The 21,762-nt window shown below is 37.7% G+C and overlaps 1 protein-coding gene across 8 annotated transcripts in view; it reads right to left on the bottom strand.

The window, feature by feature from the left end:
• Nucleotides 1-21,762, bottom strand: part of cadm2b (cell adhesion molecule 2b) — a 257,226-nt gene that overhangs the window by 76,572 nt on the left and 158,892 nt on the right. For 6 of the 8 annotated variants that reach the window (XM_056262495.1, XM_056262491.1, XM_056262492.1 and 3 more), the window contains exon 2: nucleotides 8,297-8,323. The exons of the other annotated variants lie outside the window; for them this stretch is intronic. In XM_056262495.1, the coding sequence (XP_056118470.1) occupies nucleotides 8,297-8,323 (27 nt within the window). The remainder of the gene's footprint in view (nucleotides 1-8,296; nucleotides 8,324-21,762) is intronic. 8 annotated transcript variants of the gene reach the window in all.

Here is a 21,762-nt window from a genome sequence, read left to right as displayed (position 1 = left end):
CCTGCCTCCATTACATATCTGTGTCACACAAGTGTTTGATTACCACATTTGAGTGATCATTGCAAAACGTGTTTATAAAATATATTTATTCTGTTTATAGCTACTGTGTAAAGTACCCATCAAAAGTTTGTACACACCAATAGGAAAGTGTCCAAACTTTTGACTGGTATACTGTACTATAATACACATAAATAATATTGCTACTGTATTATAATATACACATAAATAATATCGGCCGATATATCGGTATCGGGCTTTTTTTACTCCCTAATATCGGTATCGGCCCCCAAAAATCCATATCGGTCGGGCTCTACTATGTATAGTATCATATTTATTACCAAAATGTCACAAAAATATCCCTAAACATTGAATATTTGAATTAGCAATAATTTAATTGAATAATAATTAAATTGCAATAAATATATGATGGCACCACTCCATATTCTTCAGTTTGAGGACCACTGTGACATACTACAATATCAAGTCTATTTATATCTTAGTACATTATCAGCCATGGGATATTCATGTGTGCATTACATACATACTGTACGATGGATTCTTGGAATGAACTTGCATTAAGATACTTCAAAGCACTGTTATGACAGCCTTTTTCGTTATGACAGCCTTTTGAAATTCATTTTGAGCAGATATTAGAAAATCCATAGGTAATTATCTTAAGAGCAGAGACTGGATTACTGTTGCCTATGATTACTGAAGATTGAATCAATCCCAGTTAATGATTTTCTCAAAAATAGGCCTGATTTTGTGTTTAAAAACAGGATCCACATGTTCAAAATTGTAAAGCAATCGGGCAATTCCAGCATTATGGACGTGACATTTGCACTCAAAACTTGAAATATAAATTCTCAGAAAAGGCATTTAATACGATTATATTGAAACGTCTGTTTATATATCCATACTTCCTTAAAGGGTTAGTTCAGCCAAAAATGAAAATTACGTCAGTATTTACTCACCCTCATGTTGTTCCAACCCCGTAAGACTTTCGTTCATCTTCGGAACACAAATGAAGATATTTTTTTATTAAATCTGAGAGCTGTCTCACTCCTCCATAGTCTTCTATGTAATTGAAACTTGCCGGCCCAGAAATTAAATAAAAGCATCGTTAAAACAGTCCAAGTGACTACAGTGGCTCAACCTTAAGTTTATCAAGCGACGAGAATACTTTTTGTGCGCAAAAAACGAAAACAAAAATAACGACTTTATTCAACTATTCGTAACAAGGCAATTTTCTTAAAATTTCTGATACAGCACATTAATACATATTGCGGACCTAAATGGACAACTTAGAAAGGGTTTTGATATTTTGATAATAATTTTATTTTTTCATGGCAAGGTTGACATTTGCATGGAATTCCCCAATCACGTTTTCTGTGCTCCAATATACATTGTGACAGTTGTGTTCCTGTGTAGTCGTAATATAGGATAAATAGGACTGTTCAGAAATGTATTTGCAGATAGACACAATGTGCACAATTTTCCTTGTTAATGAAAAACTGCAGTTCCTAAAGCAAGCCACAGACGCTTTGTGATTATTCCTGTGTAAAATAGAGGACTCCTAAACAACTGCTTTAAAATTCAACAGCTGCACATGTCTGTAATTTCACTCAAATGAAACACAATAGTGAACTCTTTTAGTTGCATTGTCCATGTTCACATTGAGCGTAAACAATCATAGATCACAATGACTAGTCATTGTATGGATATACATTTCACAAATAATTGGACATGCGGGCAGGATTTAAATTTTTAGTTGAACTGTTCCTTTAAAACTGAAGTGAGTACGTTTTTAAATGTTTAAGTGCTAACACATTAGCAGTTGCCATTCATTAACATATTGTATGATGTAGCAGCTTCTAACTTGTGCCTTAAAAAGTAACCGTTAAATGTTTACTAAATTCACCATCTTGAGTGCTTGCTATTTCTATTTACAGCTAAGCATGACAGAGAGAAGGTTAGTGTTGATTGTATCAGGAGCTAGCAGCTAAGGAATAACCAGGAACTGCTCAGAATTCAGTTTGCTCATGCACTAATAGCCTGAAACTGGCTGGGTGGATATAACCTGCTGCAATTACTGCTAAGCAACAATAGAAGTGTGACTTAGCCCATCTGCACACACACACACACACTATATATATATATATATATATATATATATATATAATATATATTATGTCCCTTATAATGGTAGGGCCATGTACCATCCTTCCCACCAAATCATCGCCATGGGGGGCGAGGGAACAGGGAGCAGAAAAGAGAATGGATTTCCCCTCTCTAGGTTTAAAAGCCTTCAAGTGCTTTTCTCCTCCCTTAAAGAGACAGAGTGACACTAAAATACATCTACTAGCTCTGAATAGTAATGGCGAAGCTTAAAACATCTCACAGCAGGTATGATATTACAGAGACCGTCAGGCACTATTGGGGTTAAACCTACAGCTTGATCTTTTGAAATATGCAAGAAAACCAAATTTCTGGCATGAACAATTACAGCTCGATCTTATACCTTTATAAAACACATTTGTGGTCTTATTGTGCATGATTCATCAGTGCATGTTGTTTGACAGAAAAAAAAAATCTTTGTTATCTTTCAATAACGTACCTGTATAATTACTAGGGCTGCCCCCTATAAGTCGACCCAATGTTAGTTGACGGGAAAAGGCTTAGTCAACCAAATTTTAATTAGTCGGTTAGTCGCAGAAAATAAAAATCCACCGGAAGTGGCGCAGTCCGTGACGGACAGATCGAAACCAGGCTGGTCTATGTGGTAATTGTCAGACAGGTAATTGTCAACCTACCTATGGCTTGTAATTTGAAATGTTAGTAGTCTAACGTTTGCACTATTTCTCTCTGTAGCGTAGGCACATCCACTATATATTGCGGAGATGGCGAGTCAACTACAGCTGACACAGACTCAGAAATCACTAGTTTATTAATAAATTATTAAATTGTTCAGACATTCTCCTTTCTCCTTCTTTGTTGGTGTATAACAGTATTTTAAAAACCTTGCCAAAGGTTAATGCAGTGGTTTAGTTACAGCAATATTAACAAATCACAATACATTCGTAGAAGAACCATTGCTAGTAGACATTCCTGCTTGTTCAACACATTCATTGATAGTCATCGTATCACTGTAATTGCAGATAGTTGAATTCGCATTACCACTGGTCTCATTTTCCCATGTCGCCTCAAATTGTCAAATCTTATTGAAAATGAATGACTTCTGGTTGCCTTGTCACTGCAAATCAGTGTCAGTGTGAATCTCCCTTTACACCTAAACCGTCATCCAGGTGCTTCTTTTACAACTGCTATGCTGACAACAATCTCAAAATGGCAAGGATCTCTGTATGCCACTCTGACATATCAACCTAGATGTCCACCCACAACCCTGAGCTCATACCTCCAAACTAAGACTTCCCTGATGAGTTTCCTCACCCAACCTCTCACAGTCTCAAATCTCAGCTGAAGGTCAAGCCACTGTTTGCTGTCATCTTAGATCACCAGCTGTCCTTTGTAGACGAAGACAACTGCCTGGGCTTTATGCCATTCCATTTCAAGAAAAAAATCCTTGAATGCCTCTATATTCAGCTCCTCATTTAGACCAGTCATTTCACTGCTATATTATCAGAACTTAAAGGCCGTGTTGCAGGTTAACCACCACTGTCGATTAATGGGTACATAATAGGGGTGGAACGGTACATGTATTCGTACCGAACCGAAACGGTACGGGCGTCACGGTTCAGTGCACGAATTTACACGGAGAATACACGGTATAAAAATAAATAAAACTCGCGTGGAAATTAATTAATGTAATGCGGAACTACTGTTAGATACGCGGGTTCTTTAGGGACACATAATCTGTAGCCATCGGCTTTGCTCTGAATGCGCGTTCACTTCAAACGTTGGCTTATACGCGCGTCCTATTCGCTTTGGACTAGCGTCGAACTAGACGCGATAGACGCGAATTTAACGCTCTATTCGCGTTTGGTGGGACTGCATAATGAACAGGCTGCGATGTCAAGATTGCAATGCTGGAGTGTGTGTGTGTGTGTGTGTGTGTGAGAGAGAGGCGCGGCCGCGATCGAACAGTGGAAACATAAAAAACATACTCCGTCATTTTGTTCATACAGATCATTAAACCTGCAAAGTGTTTACTTATATTTGTGTACACTCGCAATAAAACACAACATTGTGCTTTTGTCACACTGTAAACTCTTGTCAAACTGTAACCTACTACTGTCACCCAACCAAAATCTCTCTCTCTCTCTCTCTCTCTCTCTCTCTCTCTCTCTCTCTCTCTCTCTCTCTCTCTCTCTCTCTCTCTCTCTCTCTCTCTCTCTCTCTCTCTCTCTCTCTCTCTCTCTCTCTCTCTCTCTCTCTCTCTCTCTCTCTCTCTCTCTCTCTCTCTCTCACACACACACACACACTGTTTTAAAAGCAAAACATATTTATCCAACTCCATTTCAAAACAGTCTGTGGGTCCCATATCGCATTTGCTTTCATTTCTCGTCCTCGGAGCACTAATCTTAAACATTCTACATTGATTAAAAAAGAAAATCGAATGCGTTATTAATGGTAGTATTATTTTATACAGAAATCAATTATTTATAATTCAGATGAGAATAATGTTACATTGTTAATTAATAATGTTAATTAAAATTAAGGAAAACAAATATATTGAGCTGAAATATAGCAAATTAATTTTAAATTAATTCAGGTACAATTACCAAACATATCGCAAGGTCTTTTTGTCTTTTTATTAATTTAATTAATAAACGAATTATATAAAACTATTGTCAGTGCACTACAAATAAACTGGTTCTATGCCTTTATTAATAAAACTTATTTAAAAAATACAATGCCTTCTGCATTTTTGTTTTGCTTTTCCCTCCATTGTACCGAAATCGTACCGAACCGTGATGTCTGAACCGAGGTATGAACCGAACCGTGACTTCTGTGTACCGTTCCACCCCTAGTACATAAATCACTCAAGATATGTATATCATTTTTAAAATGTCTCAAAAATGGTCTTAAAGACCAGTTTTTTACGTTTTTGGTATTAACGTTTTTTTTTTACGCAATTCGGTGATGACGTCACGTTGGGGGAAGTGGAGGAAAGGTAGCCTCAGCCTAGTATTAGAACTATGGCGACTGACTGGGATGAGGAAGAGGTGGCAAGAGCCAACATGTATGATGGCCCGCAGCCGTATAATTTTCTAACCTGCCAGACGTGAGAGGGCAAATGAGGAATTGCCAAGAACTGATGGCCGTCAAAGCCAATTAAATGGTCCAAGGAGAATGAGTGGAGAGTTGGTGAAGTGCTATCATTTACATTACACATTGTATCAAATTGTATACAATACACAAGTATCAAAGTGAAAGTCTTGGATGCGATTATGTAGTGACAGGAAAGACCAGAAGCGACAAAACATTAACTGCATACTATACATGTAATGCACAGTATTCTCATAATATACATACAAAATGCATAACTACAAAGATTTGCATTGGAGCTAGTCTACGAGCAGCAGTGCACAATAACGACACTTTTTTTTTTTTCTTTTTACTGTCATTGAATAGCACTGAGTGAAAAATCAACGTTTTCTTTATATATCTAGTGGCAGTGAACATGACGCTAGTTCAGATAAGTACCAGTAACCTTTGTCATAGTGTCATAGTACTGGTAAACTTTGTCTTTGTCATCTAGAAATAGAAGGCATCATGCTAGCTATATGGGCGTTTCTAAGCGTTTATCTAAAATGTAATAACTAGACGCGGTAGGCGCGAATTTGACGCGCTATTTGCGTCTGGTGTGAACGCAGCATAACACGGACAAATTGTACCCACTGTCTGAAGGTTGCCTTGTCCTTCATAGGGAAGCCATGGACCCTGTGTCCTGTTTGGGTGGAGTTTTTACACCCAGCACAAACACAGTAGTTCACCATTGTCAATCTACCTACTATCTATTTATCTATCTAGCTGCTAGCTATCTATGCTAACGTTATGCTATCTGGCTATGCTGTCTGCCTATCTCTCTCTATACTAGCCTATCTATCTATATCTATCTATCTGTCTATCTATATATCTAGTCTATCTATATCTATGTATTTATCTATTTATCTATAATCTGCGCTATCTGAATACTCTCGTCTACTACTCGTCTCTCTAGTCACTCTCTAGTCAAGGCGGACTTTGGTAAATTCTCTCCCCAAGGTGACGTAATGCAGTGCATTGTGGGGGAAAGGAGAATCGTTGCAAACCGCTGTAAGATAGTGCCTATATTATTTCGTATTATATTCCGTTTTGTGATACCCAAAATACAATGGATAACAGTTTAAATGTTTATTACCAACAAGCAAATTGCACAAATTCGTTGAAAAATTAACCCTGCAACACTGCCTTTAAGCTTGGCTTATTAGCAAATTGTACATATTACAACTTTGCGCAGATCTCAACAGGTAATTCAGGTAACCGTGACTTACCCTAAAAACTAAACCTAATGATCTCCACACTGTAATTGCCTGTGAGTTTTAGAGTCATCTTTAGAGACTAATCTGTAGGAACTCTATAGTACCATTCTGCTTATACATTACTACCAACTTGATAAAAATGTATATGTAATTGCAACTGCTGTTTGTTGTCATTAAATATACTACACTCTCAGCTACCTGTCCTGATAATTGTTAGAACATTTTTTAGAAAGAAATGCATTTTCTGCAATTTGGAGTGTTGGTTTTGTGGTCTTGGTCCACAGGAGAACTCTCGATACCACATAAACATGGCCTTGGTCTGGATCTAGCATTGTTTTAAGACCCCACACAAGGGATAGATATCTCACATCTCCAAGCACACCACATCTCTTTGGTTTACCTCAAATATAACTTGATCTTGTCATTGTCTGGTATTGGTCTGGTCTTGACATTAACTCTAATTTGCAAAGAACTTCATGTAAATGATTTAGATTTTTTAAAGCCAAACAGACTATAATGCTACAAAGCTCTTTTAACACTATCTCTATCTATCTATTACCATTTCAGTCGTATCCGACTCTTGGTGATTCTATGACCATCTCTTGCCATACGCCAGAGACTGTCCATGAATTTTCTTGCCAATGATTTTTCCGGTGTAGGCTGCCAGGTCTTTTTCCCAACCCTCCCTATTAAATGGCTTGGGACTCACACACACGCATTCACACCTACTGACAATTTGGCATCTCCAATTCACCGATACTGCATGTTTTTTGGATTGTGGGGGAAACCGGAGCACCCGGAGGGAAAACCAGAGCACCCACGAGTGAAACCCAGGACTACTGGCTCAGCTGGGTCTCAAACCGGGGACCTTCTTGCTGTTAGGCACTGTGCCGGCATCCTTTAACACTACAAAGACTTAATTGCCTTGTTTTAGCTAAACTCAATTTGCATGGATGTAAGTGCAGTTGTAGACGATATGGCAAATTACCACAATCTGACTAACTTTATTACGATTATAGCACTACTGCGATCTAGACACCTGAATCAGACCTTTTAAAAAAGCACATTCAACTACATCGTACATCTGGATATATGTTATTCTCCATCATCGGATGAATAACTGCTGTCATGATCAATAGAAAATATACACAAACTATCTTTTAAATTAAATTCCATTTGCCACCTACTTCCAGTGGGTGGTTATAATGCAACGTTAATTGCATCAGGCAAATAGCATTGCGCTTTGTGAATAAGGTGCCTTCTATAATAAGCATAATTCACAGGCATTTTTCGAAAGGCGGCGTGTTTGCACGGAAGAAAATTACAATAACTTAATTTAAATACGCTGCATCGTTATTACAGTGAATTTAGCAACTGGTTAAACTGGATTGTGGGTTTGTGAATAAGAATCAGGTTTTTTGAGCTAAAATAACACATTCAAAAGTGGCTGTCTGTATTAGAGAATTCATCACTGTGTCACATATCCAAGACAAAATGTTTCCACTTTTTGTTAGAGTAGCGGTTCTATGCATCAGCAATGGTGACCTGTACAAAATCTGGCATCTTTCTCCTAAACGTGTAGCACAAGTTTGCTGTAAACCCAGGAAGCATGTAAAGCGGATTCAGCTCATAATGGATATTCCTGGGGCCAATTCATCAAATGTTCCAGGTTTGCTTTCTCACAGGCAGAGACTATGTAAATGCATCCCAGGCTCCTTTGGGAGATAAGAGGGGGCCGAACGGCACATTGTTTATTGGGAGTTGTGTTCAACATAAATCATCCAGCCACAAAGACAGAGAAGATAACTCACCTTTCACTTTGTTTTTCGTTGCCGCCTCTGAGAGCATGAAATGGAGAAGAGAGATGGAGGAACAGGGATGAAGGGGAAAGAGAGAGAGAGAGAGAGAAAGGGAGAGAGAGAAACGAGAGTGATTATAAAATCTTCAGCATATACTCCTCAAGTCTTCCATTAAATTAAGTAACAGCCCCCCCCCCAAAAAAAAGAAAGTTCTGGCATCAATGTCACCATCATCCCAAGTGAACTTTCTTCGATTTCCCCACGCAATTGCAACGAATGGAGGCTTTCAAGCTTCAAATCAGATGTAAAAGCACTATAAAAGTATCTTAACTCTTTCCTCGCCAGTATAAAAAAAAAAAAGCCCTGCCAGCATTTTTGACATTTTCAAGGCCCTGCAGAATATTTTTTGTTGTATGAATATCTGACCATGCAGTACATCAAAATAAAGAACATAGCCTCTGCTTTAAAAAAAAAAAAATTTATTCTAGCTTCATGCATTCTTTTTTTATCAAGACTTGAATGTGGGCAAGTTTCATGGAAAAAACGACATTTTGAACAAAAAGCCTCGAAAAGCAGCCTAATTCTCCTTGGCGCAGTCTTGTTCAGAAGAATTCATGATAGAAGTAGGGTTCTCCATTTTGTGAATTATATTATTTGCTTCACAAAACAAGTCTGAATGTTTTGTTCATGAAACAGTGTGATCTGATTGTTGAATTCAACTAATTCAGCCTCCACTGAGACACAAAGGATCAGGTTGCAGCTGTTATCAGTTCACTGGAGGGGAAGAATATAACTGCAGGGAAAAGAGCGACTAGAACATTGTTCAGTCTCCTTTTGTGTTCCACAGAGGAAAGAAAATCCTACAAACAACATAAGGAAGTATCCCTTTAATGCCTAGTGAGTTTACAGATGAAATACTACTTCTCTTTGTTCAGAGTTGAAAGTTTGCTCATGTTTGAATGCATAAGCTTAATACTTTCATTATGCCTGACCTTCTGCTTTGCAAGCCGCCTGCCATAAACATCGCCTTGATGAGGAGCGTAACGGACATATTTTATAGCATGCACCATCTGTATAGACTTCTTTACAGACCCAGCTGAATAATAATCATATACAACCCTTCATTGTCAATATGCATGTGGAACATCAAAGATGAGGTGAGACTAAGAACCGAAACGACACTGCCACCATTTTTGTTGCATAAAGGAAAATGACAGTAAAATCCCCATAAATGCATTTGCGCTCCTCAACTTCGAATGTGATCCATTCAAGGCGATGAATAATTCACGTGGAACACTTTTTCTGACAACTTTTCTGACTTTGACAGAACATAGGGTGAAAAGTTCATCATATTTGGATGTGACAAGATAAGTCTGAGGCAGAAGATATCACACAAATGCACTGTATATAGATTCTGCACCACCAGCTTAAGAGTTGTTTAGTGAATATAACAATTGGAAGACTACTTAAGGGAGCGAACTCAACATTAGCATAATCAAAAAAGATGCAAATTTTTAGGAACATTTATATTGCTTATACTGTAAGTTGCTCCTGGAGACAATTGTTGTCACACAAAAAGTGTATAGATTATGAATAATAGAGTTCAGACAATTTGGTATTGACTTTAGCAAATCTAAGCACAGTTTGAGAATTTGCTGTCGAGAAACATGAGATTAATATCTAAGATAATTGAGCAAAAGTGTCCAATTACTCTCCATTTAATCTCATGTCTAGCAGAAACAATTGATATATTAAAGATTGCATTTGTGATTTTTTCCCCCACACACAATGATCTTAGTAACAGCAATTTAACTTGAGGGCAAATAATACACTGGTTTTTGGAATAACCTTGAAGCCTCTTTTGTGCCACTGCAATCGTTCCCATTTATTAAAAGCTGTTATGTGATATTAGTGGGTGTATACTTGAGTATGACATTGAATACTGTCATTTATTTTGTATGAAAAGCAATTTTAGGACACATGGATCCTCAGTCAATGACATACAGTACAATGCCGGGGACACACTGAAACATTCTAAAACCGCACTAAACACTTACTGTTTTCAACGACTGCAGCAGATTTTACACACCGGCTGTGAACATCAACTAAACGCAACTGTCTCTGACTCAGCGCGTTTGGGCATGATCAGTCGTAAGTATCAAATTACATTCATAATCGGCCTTACAGTCTTTAAGTGTATCCCCGGCTTAAGACTGTCAATGACATAAAAGTGGACACATCTTTGTTAAAAGTTTTTAGAAAAGCACTGAATTATTTTATTTGTATTCATGTTGGTTTCACAATGGTTTTTAAAAACTTTAGACCATATAAAAGAGAAGTTTCTAAAATTGTCATGTACATGTCATGTAATGTAGCCACAGTAAAAAGAAATGACATTTTACGTCCATGTGTACACGTCTTAAAGATGACTTATGCCCTTTTACAAAGTCTTGATTTTGTTTTTGGGGTCTACTATAATAGGTTTTCACGTTTGAATGTTTAAAAAGCACATCTTTCACATATTTGACATTGTTGCTGCACCTCTCTTCCCAGTCTGACAGTAACGCTCTGGGGCTCCCGAAAGCATCGTTAGCCAACTATGGTCGCAAGTTCCGTCGTTATCAGCATAGTTCAACAAGTCGGTGTTTCCCGAAACCATCGTTCCAACGAACATTCGCAAACAGCATCGCAAAGTTGTGTGGTTGGAACGACAGCTCTAGACTTGTGGTTAGAAGCAGAGTTTCTAGTTTGCATGACACGTGGACTCAATAAATCCTTATCTTGAGCAAAATAAGCAAGCTGACATTCAGTACAATCTGTATCTTTTATTTATAATACTTACAAATGTCATTTACGTCTTTTAGTTTGTCAAGAGATTTAAAGCACCATTTTTGAAGAGTGCGCATGTGGGAACGTGCTCTAGTACAAGCCTATGATTGAATCTGGCAATAAAGCGAAATAAAAATACGAAATAGTTCTCAGATGCCATGTCCGTAATTTATAGCAAAACATCTAGCATTAATTCGATCTCAAACAGATTCGTTAAAATAAGTTATTACTCCACCACGTGCATGACCTCATTAACCAACATGGTTGAACGACAAATTTGCGACAATACGGTTTTGGGAAACAGTCGTGACTAGCTAGTTGGTTCCTTCAACGATGCATCGTACTATGGTAGTTAAGCAGCGAGTTACGTCGTTGTACGGGAAATGCAACCCAGGGGTGCGTTTCCCGAAAGCATCGTTAGCCAACTATGGTCGCAAGTTCCATAGAGTTCAATGGGATTTGCGACCAACTTGCGACCATAGTTGGCTAACGATGCTTTCGGGAAATGCAACCCTGTTTAGTTCTTTTCTCTAAGAAGCCCCTCCTTCCGAATAGCACAATTTGTTCTGATTGGTCTGCTGGACCAGTGTGTTGTGATTGGTCAACTGATTCAAGCATGTTTAAGAAATGTCATGCCTCTTACCATAACTGTGAGTTTCAACACACTATAATGCAACTCAACCAGGCCTTGATATTTTGGTCAAGATATACGGGTTTTTTTTCAGTTCCAAATATTATGAATTATTACCTGGTAAACATCATGTGTTGGGGGTCGACCGTGCTTTGTTGTACATGACCAATTCTAATGATACTCTCATGCAAGTTTGGGATCAAAAACCTTATGGCTACCTACCAGTTACTGGCAGTTAAATCTCCTTGACCCTCACAAATAACAGTTCTCAGGCCCGAAACCCCATATTAATCAAACCGTTGTGAATTGGCACGTCGATCTAGAGTTTAACGAAGGAGTCATTGTTTTTCACACTCGTTAATCTCTCTCATTCTTCCGCCTTATAGCCAACCACCCTCGACCCCCCTGCCTACATGGAAGTTATTAATCTCTGACTCTCCGCACGGTGTCAGAATCTAATAGTGTTGACAAAGTCAGACTCCATGATAAGATTCTCCTTGCTGTAAGCAGAACATATTTGCCAGATCCTGAGAGGAATACCAATGGATACAAGGATCCACTAGAGAGCAAAAGCTCTTAATCGAACTCTATTTGCTCGGCTTTCACTCTTTTTTTTATATCTCTTACCCCCTTTTGGGTTGTTTATGGGAATTAGTATAAAAATTATAGTATAATAAATGAGTATAATAAAAAGCACTCCAAAAATGACATTACAATAAAGAGAACAAATGCTACATCTGACAAAGACAGATTCAGAGGCTAGGCGAGCGAACATGAATTATTAATAATCTAGTTTGACACCTCACCTCAATCAAAGAAACAAGAATTAGCAAATTACAGTTTATTGGATTTTTTTTTGTGTGAACTGGCGATTCCTATTTATTCTTTTCAACACTGCAGGGAATGTCTTCCAGACGCTGAAAAACATACAACTTATCAAACGAATAGCAAATTACAGTTTATTTTGCTTAAAATTAAGCCCATTCGTACTTACCATTAAATTATTAAACTTTATACAACTTTAACCATTCTAGCTTGCATTTGTGGCACAATGTCACTCCGGAAAATAATTTGACTTGTCCCTGAGCTTTTTATATTTTAAAAGTAAAAATGCCATTTACAGGAATGCACTTATAAGAGTAAACCATTTCAGAGGCTTTAAAAGCAGAAATGGAAAGCATGTATTTTTGTTACAGCGCTAACAAGTCTTGTTTATTTTTTGAGCTGGACCATCTTTTTAATGCTGTTAATACTTTTCAGAGAATGAATGTCTGGTTACGTCTGGTTACGACCGTCACTGGGGTCATGACAATGAAGCTGAACAAATGTACACAGACAATTTTATCACACTAGTCTAATGCAAACACATAAGTCTCATGTTCTAATGCCAACATTATACTTTATCATTATACTTTAAATGCTGTTGTTTAATTAGCTACCTGACAGCATACTCTGCTTTAGCAGTTAAGGTGCAGTACCATTTGTGCTCTGCAAAATCCAGTCATTTCAATAGGAATCCAGGCGATCAGGGGTTTCGATGTGAGGGTGATGTTTAAGTTCTAAGTTTATGTGTTCACCAACTGAAAGCTACTTGGTTTGAACGTAACTTCGGCAGTGGTGGACGAAGTAAACAAATTGAGTACTTGAATAAAAGTTCAGATACCCTCATTAAACATTACTAAAAGTATTAAGTACTCCATTTCAATTTTACTCGGGCAAAAGTACTTGATTTTTAACGTACTTAAAGGTGCACTGTGTATGCGAATTGCACTGTGTATGCGAATTGCAACTAATAGAAGTTACGGTGGCCGACAGGAAAAGATGTCTCGTCTGAGACAGCAGAGAGTAGCCAGTTAAGCAATGAGGTTTCTTTACAAAGATAAATTAAGTAATTATGTTTACTTAATTATTCAGTAAAACGATATGTTATTGCGAATATTATTGTAACTTGTTCATCATAGTGTCAGTGTTTTATTCGCTGACTTTAGCTAGCTTCTTTGCACGAAGAACAACATAATGACGAAACACGTTTGTCCGTTTAGGGCTACTGTAGAAACATGTAGGCGCAAAATGGCTATTTCTATAAGGGGAATAGAAATAGAATAGAAATGGCTCATTCTAAGGTTATTAAAACAACGGTTCATTATGTAAGGTCTTTATACACCACTGAAACCATAATTATGTATATGATATTGCATTTCTGTCAACAGATCCTCCTAAATATTACACAATGCACCGTTAAGTATTAAACATCGCTATGCTAGTGACAATGGACCATGGACTTTTTTGTCTGTGAAATTTTGCAGATGTGACCGCCACACCTTAAAATAATAATCCCCATGAAAACCATTTTAGAAAACTGACTTTAAATTCATCATTTTTGGCTGTTGCGTAGGCAATTTATTTTTTGAGAGTCCACAATCCAAATCATTTTCTTTTCATTTTTAAAAATCGAGTGTTCATTGGAGTGGTCCAAGGACTTTTGTCACACTCGAACTTGGAATCAACATATCTCTCTCTCTCTCTCTCACACACACACACACACACACACACACACACACACACACACACACACACACACACACACACACACACACACACACACACACACACACACACACACACACACACACACACACACACACACACACACACACACACACACACACACACACAATTGGTTACAGTTGAGTTTGTTGTCATGGTTTCAGATTAGTTGCCATTTAGTTCAGGCGTGTGTCATTAATTATCCTTGTTTGCGCGTGTACTTAAGTTCCTCTGTTTCTGTTCATTGCGGTTGGGTCTTGTCTGTGTCTAGATGTGTTATGCTCTCTTTGTGTGGATTACTTGTGTGTGGATTAATTAAAGACTGCCCTTCATTATCGTGTTCATGTACTTTCTACAACACAGTGGTGTGTTTTTCCCCCTATTTTTTTCATATAAAAATCAGTCACAATGCAGACTGCACACAGACATGAACACATTTACACACGTGCCCTCGTAATCTTTCATCAAAATAACTTCCCCTCAAATCTCTCTGATGACGTGTGTACTGGTGCGAGGACGGGACAACCTGTCACACGGGTGCGAATCCCCCTCGGAGCGGGTCGAGTACAACCGGTTACACATAGATGCCAATAAAGAGCCTTTATTTTTAAGATTGCATGAGTATTTTTTTAAATGGTATGTCAAGTTAAAAAATACTGTCTAACTTTTAAAATCAGCCTAATTACACAGTCCTTAACAGGCAATCCCACCGACTAGTCAATTTGGAAATCTCGGCCCAAAGCGCAAAAAAAGGCTTAATGGTCCTAAAAATAGGCTTCAGCTTTGTATGCAAAATTTTACCTTTGGATCCAGGGTTGAAATGTGACACGGACAAGTTTTCGTGACATTTACCTGTCTACAAAAATGAATCTGGGCAATTAGCTCGATTCTGTTCGTGGTGGTTCCTGCCTCTGGGCTTTGCCTTAGTAACCACTGTATCTCTTTCGGCCTCTCTCCTCCCGTGTTCTAAGAGACCGCAATCCCTTCTCACACGTTCATTTCTCTCTCCAATGCTTTTTCTGGCAGGGCCTATTTCTGATACCTGCCTGCGGGCGATGGGAAGAGAAGGGGGAGTCGGTCCCCACGGTGATTAGTCTAACCAACCATGAGAAAGGGTTTGTCCTCCAAAGCAGAGAGAACGAGGCCCTCCAGTGCGCTAGCCAGGCGTCCGGAGGAATCATACCTCCCATTGCCAAACAGAGAGAGTCCCTCGGGCACTACGGCTGCGACTGACCCCACGTCAAAGAGTAACCTATCATTCTCAGGCCAGAGGAATAAAAAAAGAATCCATCAGACAAGCGCAATAAAGCTTGACGCGAGTGTTTGGATTTCTGCTATAGCTGTATTCGTTGAAGTATTTGTATATTACCATTTTGGTCATTATCATAACATTATTGATTGCTTTACTTAGCATTTTAAAATACGGCTAGATAGTGATGACATGTGTAAAACTAAGCATAGCCCTCATAACCAGAGCAGTCCTGAATGTTTTCAAAGCCTCAAAACTTTCTGCAATGTTGCAAGATTTTGAAGCTTTCCCCGGAGAAACGACCTGCTAAAGTAACTGAGATCAGCAGCCGGCGAGTGCCCACTTAAGAAGACTTCCATTGCCCTGATAAGAGCGAGAGTCTGAGGAAGGGAAGATAGAAAACACTCCATATGTTCCATTAGGACATTACAAAGGCTTGAATGAGATCTTGAAGCTCCCATGTGTATAGTTTGAATCAGTACATTTTGCAGTAGCAAAACCATGTTGATTCAACTAGAATCATGAAATATTATTATTTATTTAAAAGATTTCATTTTTGGGTCACTTCAGACAAGTTTAAACAGGTTGCAGAAAGCAACAAAATAAAGCTTTCTTAAGAAAATATGACTGTTCCCATGTTCCCTATGACTTCCCATGCAAAACAAAAAAACATAAAAATGATATAATATTAAAATATATAATAGTGAATAACTAAAAAAAAAAAAAAAGTGATTTGCTTAATTAAACAAGAAACATGAATTTAATTTATTTTAATCACCTCAAGCATTTTTAAATAGAAAGGGACAGCAGCAACAATAATAAAATGAAAAGAAATGAAATGAAATGCACATTTCTGAAGAAAACGTGACTGCAGATATTCCATGCAAAACCATGTGTATTCAACAAGAATGGTGAATTTGAAAGATTTTATATCACTTTTCACAAACTTAGCAAATAGCAGCAAGACTAATAATCAATAAAATATTTTTTAAATTGGAAAACTGAATACTTTTTTTCATATCACTTTTGACAAATTTAAATAGCAAGAATTATTAAATAATAAAAATAAAAAAAACTGAAGAAAATGTAACTGTTGCTGTCCAATGCAAGACCATGTTGATTAAGATCTATCTATCTATCTATCTATCTATCTATCTGTCTGTCTGTCTGTCTGTCTGTCTGTCTGTCTGTCCGTCCGTCCGTCCGTCCGTCCGTCCGTCCGTCCGTCCGTCCGTCCGTCCGTCCGTCCGTCTGTATTTTGTTGTTTTTGACCCCACTGACTTTCTTTGTATGAATACAAGCAGCTGATTCTAATTGTGGACTAATTAACTTGTATTCCTAACATTTCTTAAGTACAGTCTTGTTAGTGAACTGAACAAACCCCTCACCTTGAATATGAGCAAGAGTAGTAGTAGCTCTTGCCTTAGCAAGTGGCGCTAATAATACCAACATGATATTTCTGTCTTTATTGGTTCCCGAGGGAAAAACACCAGACAGTCCAGGCATGCCCACAACACCTGAAGCAGAGCAGCAGTTTTCTACTCACAACATCCTCCTCTGCATGAAGTGACAGTCTGCTCAATGTCACCCCATGCTGTCCTCCTCACCTGTGGCCAACAGCATGTGAATAATTCAACATCTCTGTATTATTAATGAAGAATGAGCTGTAAGTAATGGCCGATGCCTGGGGCCATTTACAGTGACAATGCTGAACACAATTCCAGAAGCAAGGAAAAACCCATATAAACAACTCGCCGTTTCCCTCGGGAACATTTAATGCCGTGTACGTTTACTGTTTCATTCCCCACATTATCATAGCTAGAGTTACACTTAAAGGGCAGACAGGAAAGAATGAATTGGTAAAAGGTTAAAACTAAATTACGTTAGCTGGGCAAAACGTCTGAGGCGCATTTAAAAGACAATCACACACTGGTATAAAACCTCGCAAACATCTTGTTGTTCTCTCTATGAAAGAAGGGTAATATTTTAAAGATATTATTACGCTGACATAGAGGGGGGAAGGAAGAATAGCAATGAAAATGGAGTTACAAATAAGAATTCCATACTTCCTTTTTTCTGTGGAGAAAATACCACAGAAAATACAAGCACAGCTGATGAACTACAAGGAAATCTTGGTTAATGTCAAACCAAATAACTTTTGTGGCTTTTTGTGTAGCATTAAAAATGGCATTTTCCCACAAACCTATGATTCCAAAGGCTAAAATTAGGTTATAAAGGCCCATAGGGCTGCACGATTAATCGCGATCACGATTTTGGCTTCCCACGATCAAATTCGCGTGATCGAGCGATATTTTAAATGCGTCATTCCATTCACAGAACGCTCCGTATCAAAGTTTTTAAAAAAAAAATTTTTTTTCAAAGCCAATCTAGCTCTCCGTAAACCACTGTCTGATCACGTGCCGCCATGAGCCCCAGTGTGCGAGAGAGACCGAGTGTGTCTGCGCGCGAGCGACAGCGCGAAAGAGATAACGATTGTGTCTGCGCGAGAGAGATACCGATTGTGTGTGAGCATTAGTAAATTGGTACATACATACTACATAATTACTAACGTCTTGTTTTGAACTATTGTTTAATAAATAGAAATAATTCGAGCACATAAACTTTCATATGGAGGATTAAATAGATTAAATTTATGCAGTAAGACTTCACATAATCACTAACACTGTACCACAACATTTTACATTTCTTAAGCGTCAAATAACAATGACTCTGAATTTCATCCATTAATCGAACTTCCACAGTGCAGTTCTGCCTTGAAATGTTCTCATTTGGTTACATTCTGTTATGGAATATTTGTTTTTTATTGATTGTATATTTTGCGCGTTTTATTCACATCCATTATGCAGGTACAATGCAAGTTTACATTTTGCTTCCTAAAATATATTTACACAATGTAAAATAGTGCCCCGTTGAAGTTTTGCTACATTTTCTTTGTTTTCTTTATTTTTTATTTATTCTTTAAGGAGATGCACTGAATTTTGGTGAATAAGAGGACCTGTTTTATTTTGATGCACATAGTTGTACATTAGCAGGAATGTAGCACAATATGGATGTGAAAGCAGTTATAATTAGCCTATGTGACAATAAAATTTGTTTGGGTTAAAATCAACAAATAATCGTGATAATTAATCGTGATCTCAATATTGATCAAAATAATCGTGATTATCATTTTGGCCCAAATCGTGCAGCCCTAAAGGCCCATTTACCTCAAAATGAGAAACACATTGGTATATTCTGTAGCTGTGGTATTTTCTAGCAGGAGATTGTAATAAATAGTCTCACGTAGCCAGATTTTGGACTATCGTTATAAAGTTTTGGCCCACTTTACAGCTTATTCTGGCCATGAACCGACCAAGACAGGAAGAGACTTTCTGACTGACTCGTGAAGCAAGTAGTTGCATGGTTGTCAATTGAGGGACATATTTTATAAGAAAAAATCTTTCTTTGTGTTCCGAAGATGATCGGAAGTCTTATGGGTTTAAAACGACATGAGGGGGGAGTAATTATTCATCTTTGGGTGAACTATCTCTTTAAGTTAAAATAGTTTGCATGAGCGAGAGTATAAATGAAGATACAAAAGCAGACTAGTTAGAATGTCTTTAAACGTCACATGCCGAACAAATAATGTCCATGACAAGCTCTTCATGTTAGCTTGTGTTAAACACAGACCTTACTTCAAGCATTTAACTAAAAACCATTCAAAAACCCCTTGACTTCGGGAGGATACAAAATTGCTAGAATTTTTCAAATAGCTGCTGATTGAATCTTTAGCAAGTGCTTTCCAATTTTGTGCGCAATATTCATCAGACAGTCCAAAAACATCAGTCCGTTCAGACAAGCTATAGTCATCCAGATGACATGAAGCTCTTTAAATAAGCAACTTTTCTTATCTTACGGAGTACAGCGTCAACAAATGTGTACAACAAATCTGTTTTGGACAGCTCTGTCACTAATAATGATTTTATGGTTAAATTGCATCTCAGATGACATTAAATGTGTCTAAATCTTGTTTACGAGTCCTAAATATTATAAACGCATATTCTTCAGTGTCATTTTGATTTATTTGTTCTTGTATCAACAGCTTAAAATTGCATTTAAAGCCGTTCCTTGTACTGACACTCTATGACAGACACACCATGGTGTCTCACCACGAATGTAAACATCACCACAACCTCAAACACAGCATCAGTGTCACATAAAGTCACTGAAGCAGAAAAAGAACTATGTTAATTAATTTCAATGTTTATTTATTAAGGACTGCCATATTAGACACAGGACTGTCATACAGCGGGTAAACACGGGTCTCTCCTCGAATATAACCACCTTTTATTTGCCACATTGCTGGAGGTTTAGAAAATGCTTTGAAATTAAGCTCCCGTTGCATGCTTCCCTGTGGAAAACCGCATGCAGATAAGAAGGAAACGGCCTCCAAACTGCAGGTAACGGAGTATTCAACCTTCTGCAGTCCTTATCTGACACCTCCCCTGAGGAAAGACGACCTGTCAACACTGCACCTCACGCTCACCCCTGACTTATGTCTACAACGCGGATGACATTGGCGGCTGTGTGTCCGTACACAAATAAACCATGTTTAGAAGTGCTGATCGGCCGAAGTGAAAAAGCTGTGCCGCTTCCTTTGAGTTGTTGCATGTACATGTGAGTCAAGAACATTCTGTTGGAAAGACATTTTAATATTGTTGTGATGAACCACACATTCAAAACTGCTTAGATAACAAACTACTGTGGCCCCAAAAATGTCAGAATGTCTTCAAACACAACTAGTATCCATAAGCACACGATGCTAAACAGTTTTCTGATCTATTTTTGCAGGGTGGATGTATGAAGTCAGGTCTCCTCATGTTCACACAGGTGAGTAACCACAGCTGTAGTTCCTCACATTAGCTATGAACATGTTCCAATAACATCTGACAAGTTATGTCATAGTTTTGAACAGCAGGGAAGGACGGGGTAAGATGTGACTAAGGCCCTGGTCACACACCTGGTATTAAGATGCGTTTTGGTCGATCGGATCACAAGTGAACGACGCTAAATACAGGTGTAAACGGGGCAGGGCTCCAGACTAACTTTTTGCCTTGGTTGCACTGGTGCGCCTAACTTATTTATTTAGGTGCACCAGCACAAAATTTAGGTGCACTCAAATTTTTCCTCGTCTCGCGTCGCCTTTAACGCCACAATTTCAAGGTCACCTTTTTATCACGCTCCATATACATTCATATATATTATGTAAATGCTTTTAAACAAGAATAAGGTGTAGTTTTTTTTATTATTATTATTTGAAGCACAATTATACTGTATTTAAAAATATCAATCTTAAAAAAAAAAAAAAATTAAAGTGCTGTTTTTACATTGTTTAAGTTAGGGCAGGGTATTGACACAAATTTCACAATTCGATTCAATATTGATTATTTTGGATATCAGGTACAATTACATGGCAAATTTTCTCAAGAAAAACAAATCTCAACTAATGCTGTAAACTGGGAGTCAGTTGTAGCCTATATGCTTCATTAGCCTACTATAATATTTAAGGTAAAAATGACCTGATTTGTACACAAACACTTAAATTACACTTATTTATTTTTATAATAATAAAGCTATATGAAATATAAACATTTAAACGGTGGCTGCATAAAAACTTGCCAGATTTTTTTCAAACAACATGCATTCAATATTAAAAAACATTAAAAATTATAATGAATATGTAATATGGTGCATATATTAGGCAAAATGCTCCTCTAGAGTTAATTTTTCTAGCTAGCTAACGAGTTTATGGTCACTGGATATGTTTTTTCTGAGGTAAATGTGACGTTACATTACATTGTTTACAAGCGTTTTACTGACATCTTTCCACGGTTGAAACACTGATTGAGCGATTCCATGTGAAAGATACGGATTTCGATAAGTTGTAATCTATCTTTTAACACACTTTCAGATGCTCGTTCATGTTTATTTCGCGCTGTAACTGGTATTATTAAGGCGGAAGAGAAATCACGCGCTGCTGCTTCTCTTGAGCTGAGCTGAGCTGAGCCAGAGCGATCTCACGCCACAGCGTCAAAACACTATATGTTTTTGAATTTCGTAAGAAAATGAACCTAATTTGAAATCTGAGAATTTGTTTCATATCAATAGTAACAAAGCACAAAGATTATTGCGATTTATTGGATGGGATGCTCGCTACAATGT

Source organism: Rhinichthys klamathensis, unplaced genomic scaffold (genome assembly GCF_029890125.1).
Source record: "Rhinichthys klamathensis goyatoka isolate OS25496 unplaced genomic scaffold, OSU_Roscu_1.1 h1tg000192l_1, whole genome shotgun sequence".
NCBI classification, from domain to species: Eukaryota; Metazoa; Chordata; class Actinopteri; order Cypriniformes; family Leuciscidae; genus Rhinichthys; species Rhinichthys klamathensis.
This window is presented reverse-complemented; position numbering and strand designations above follow the sequence as displayed.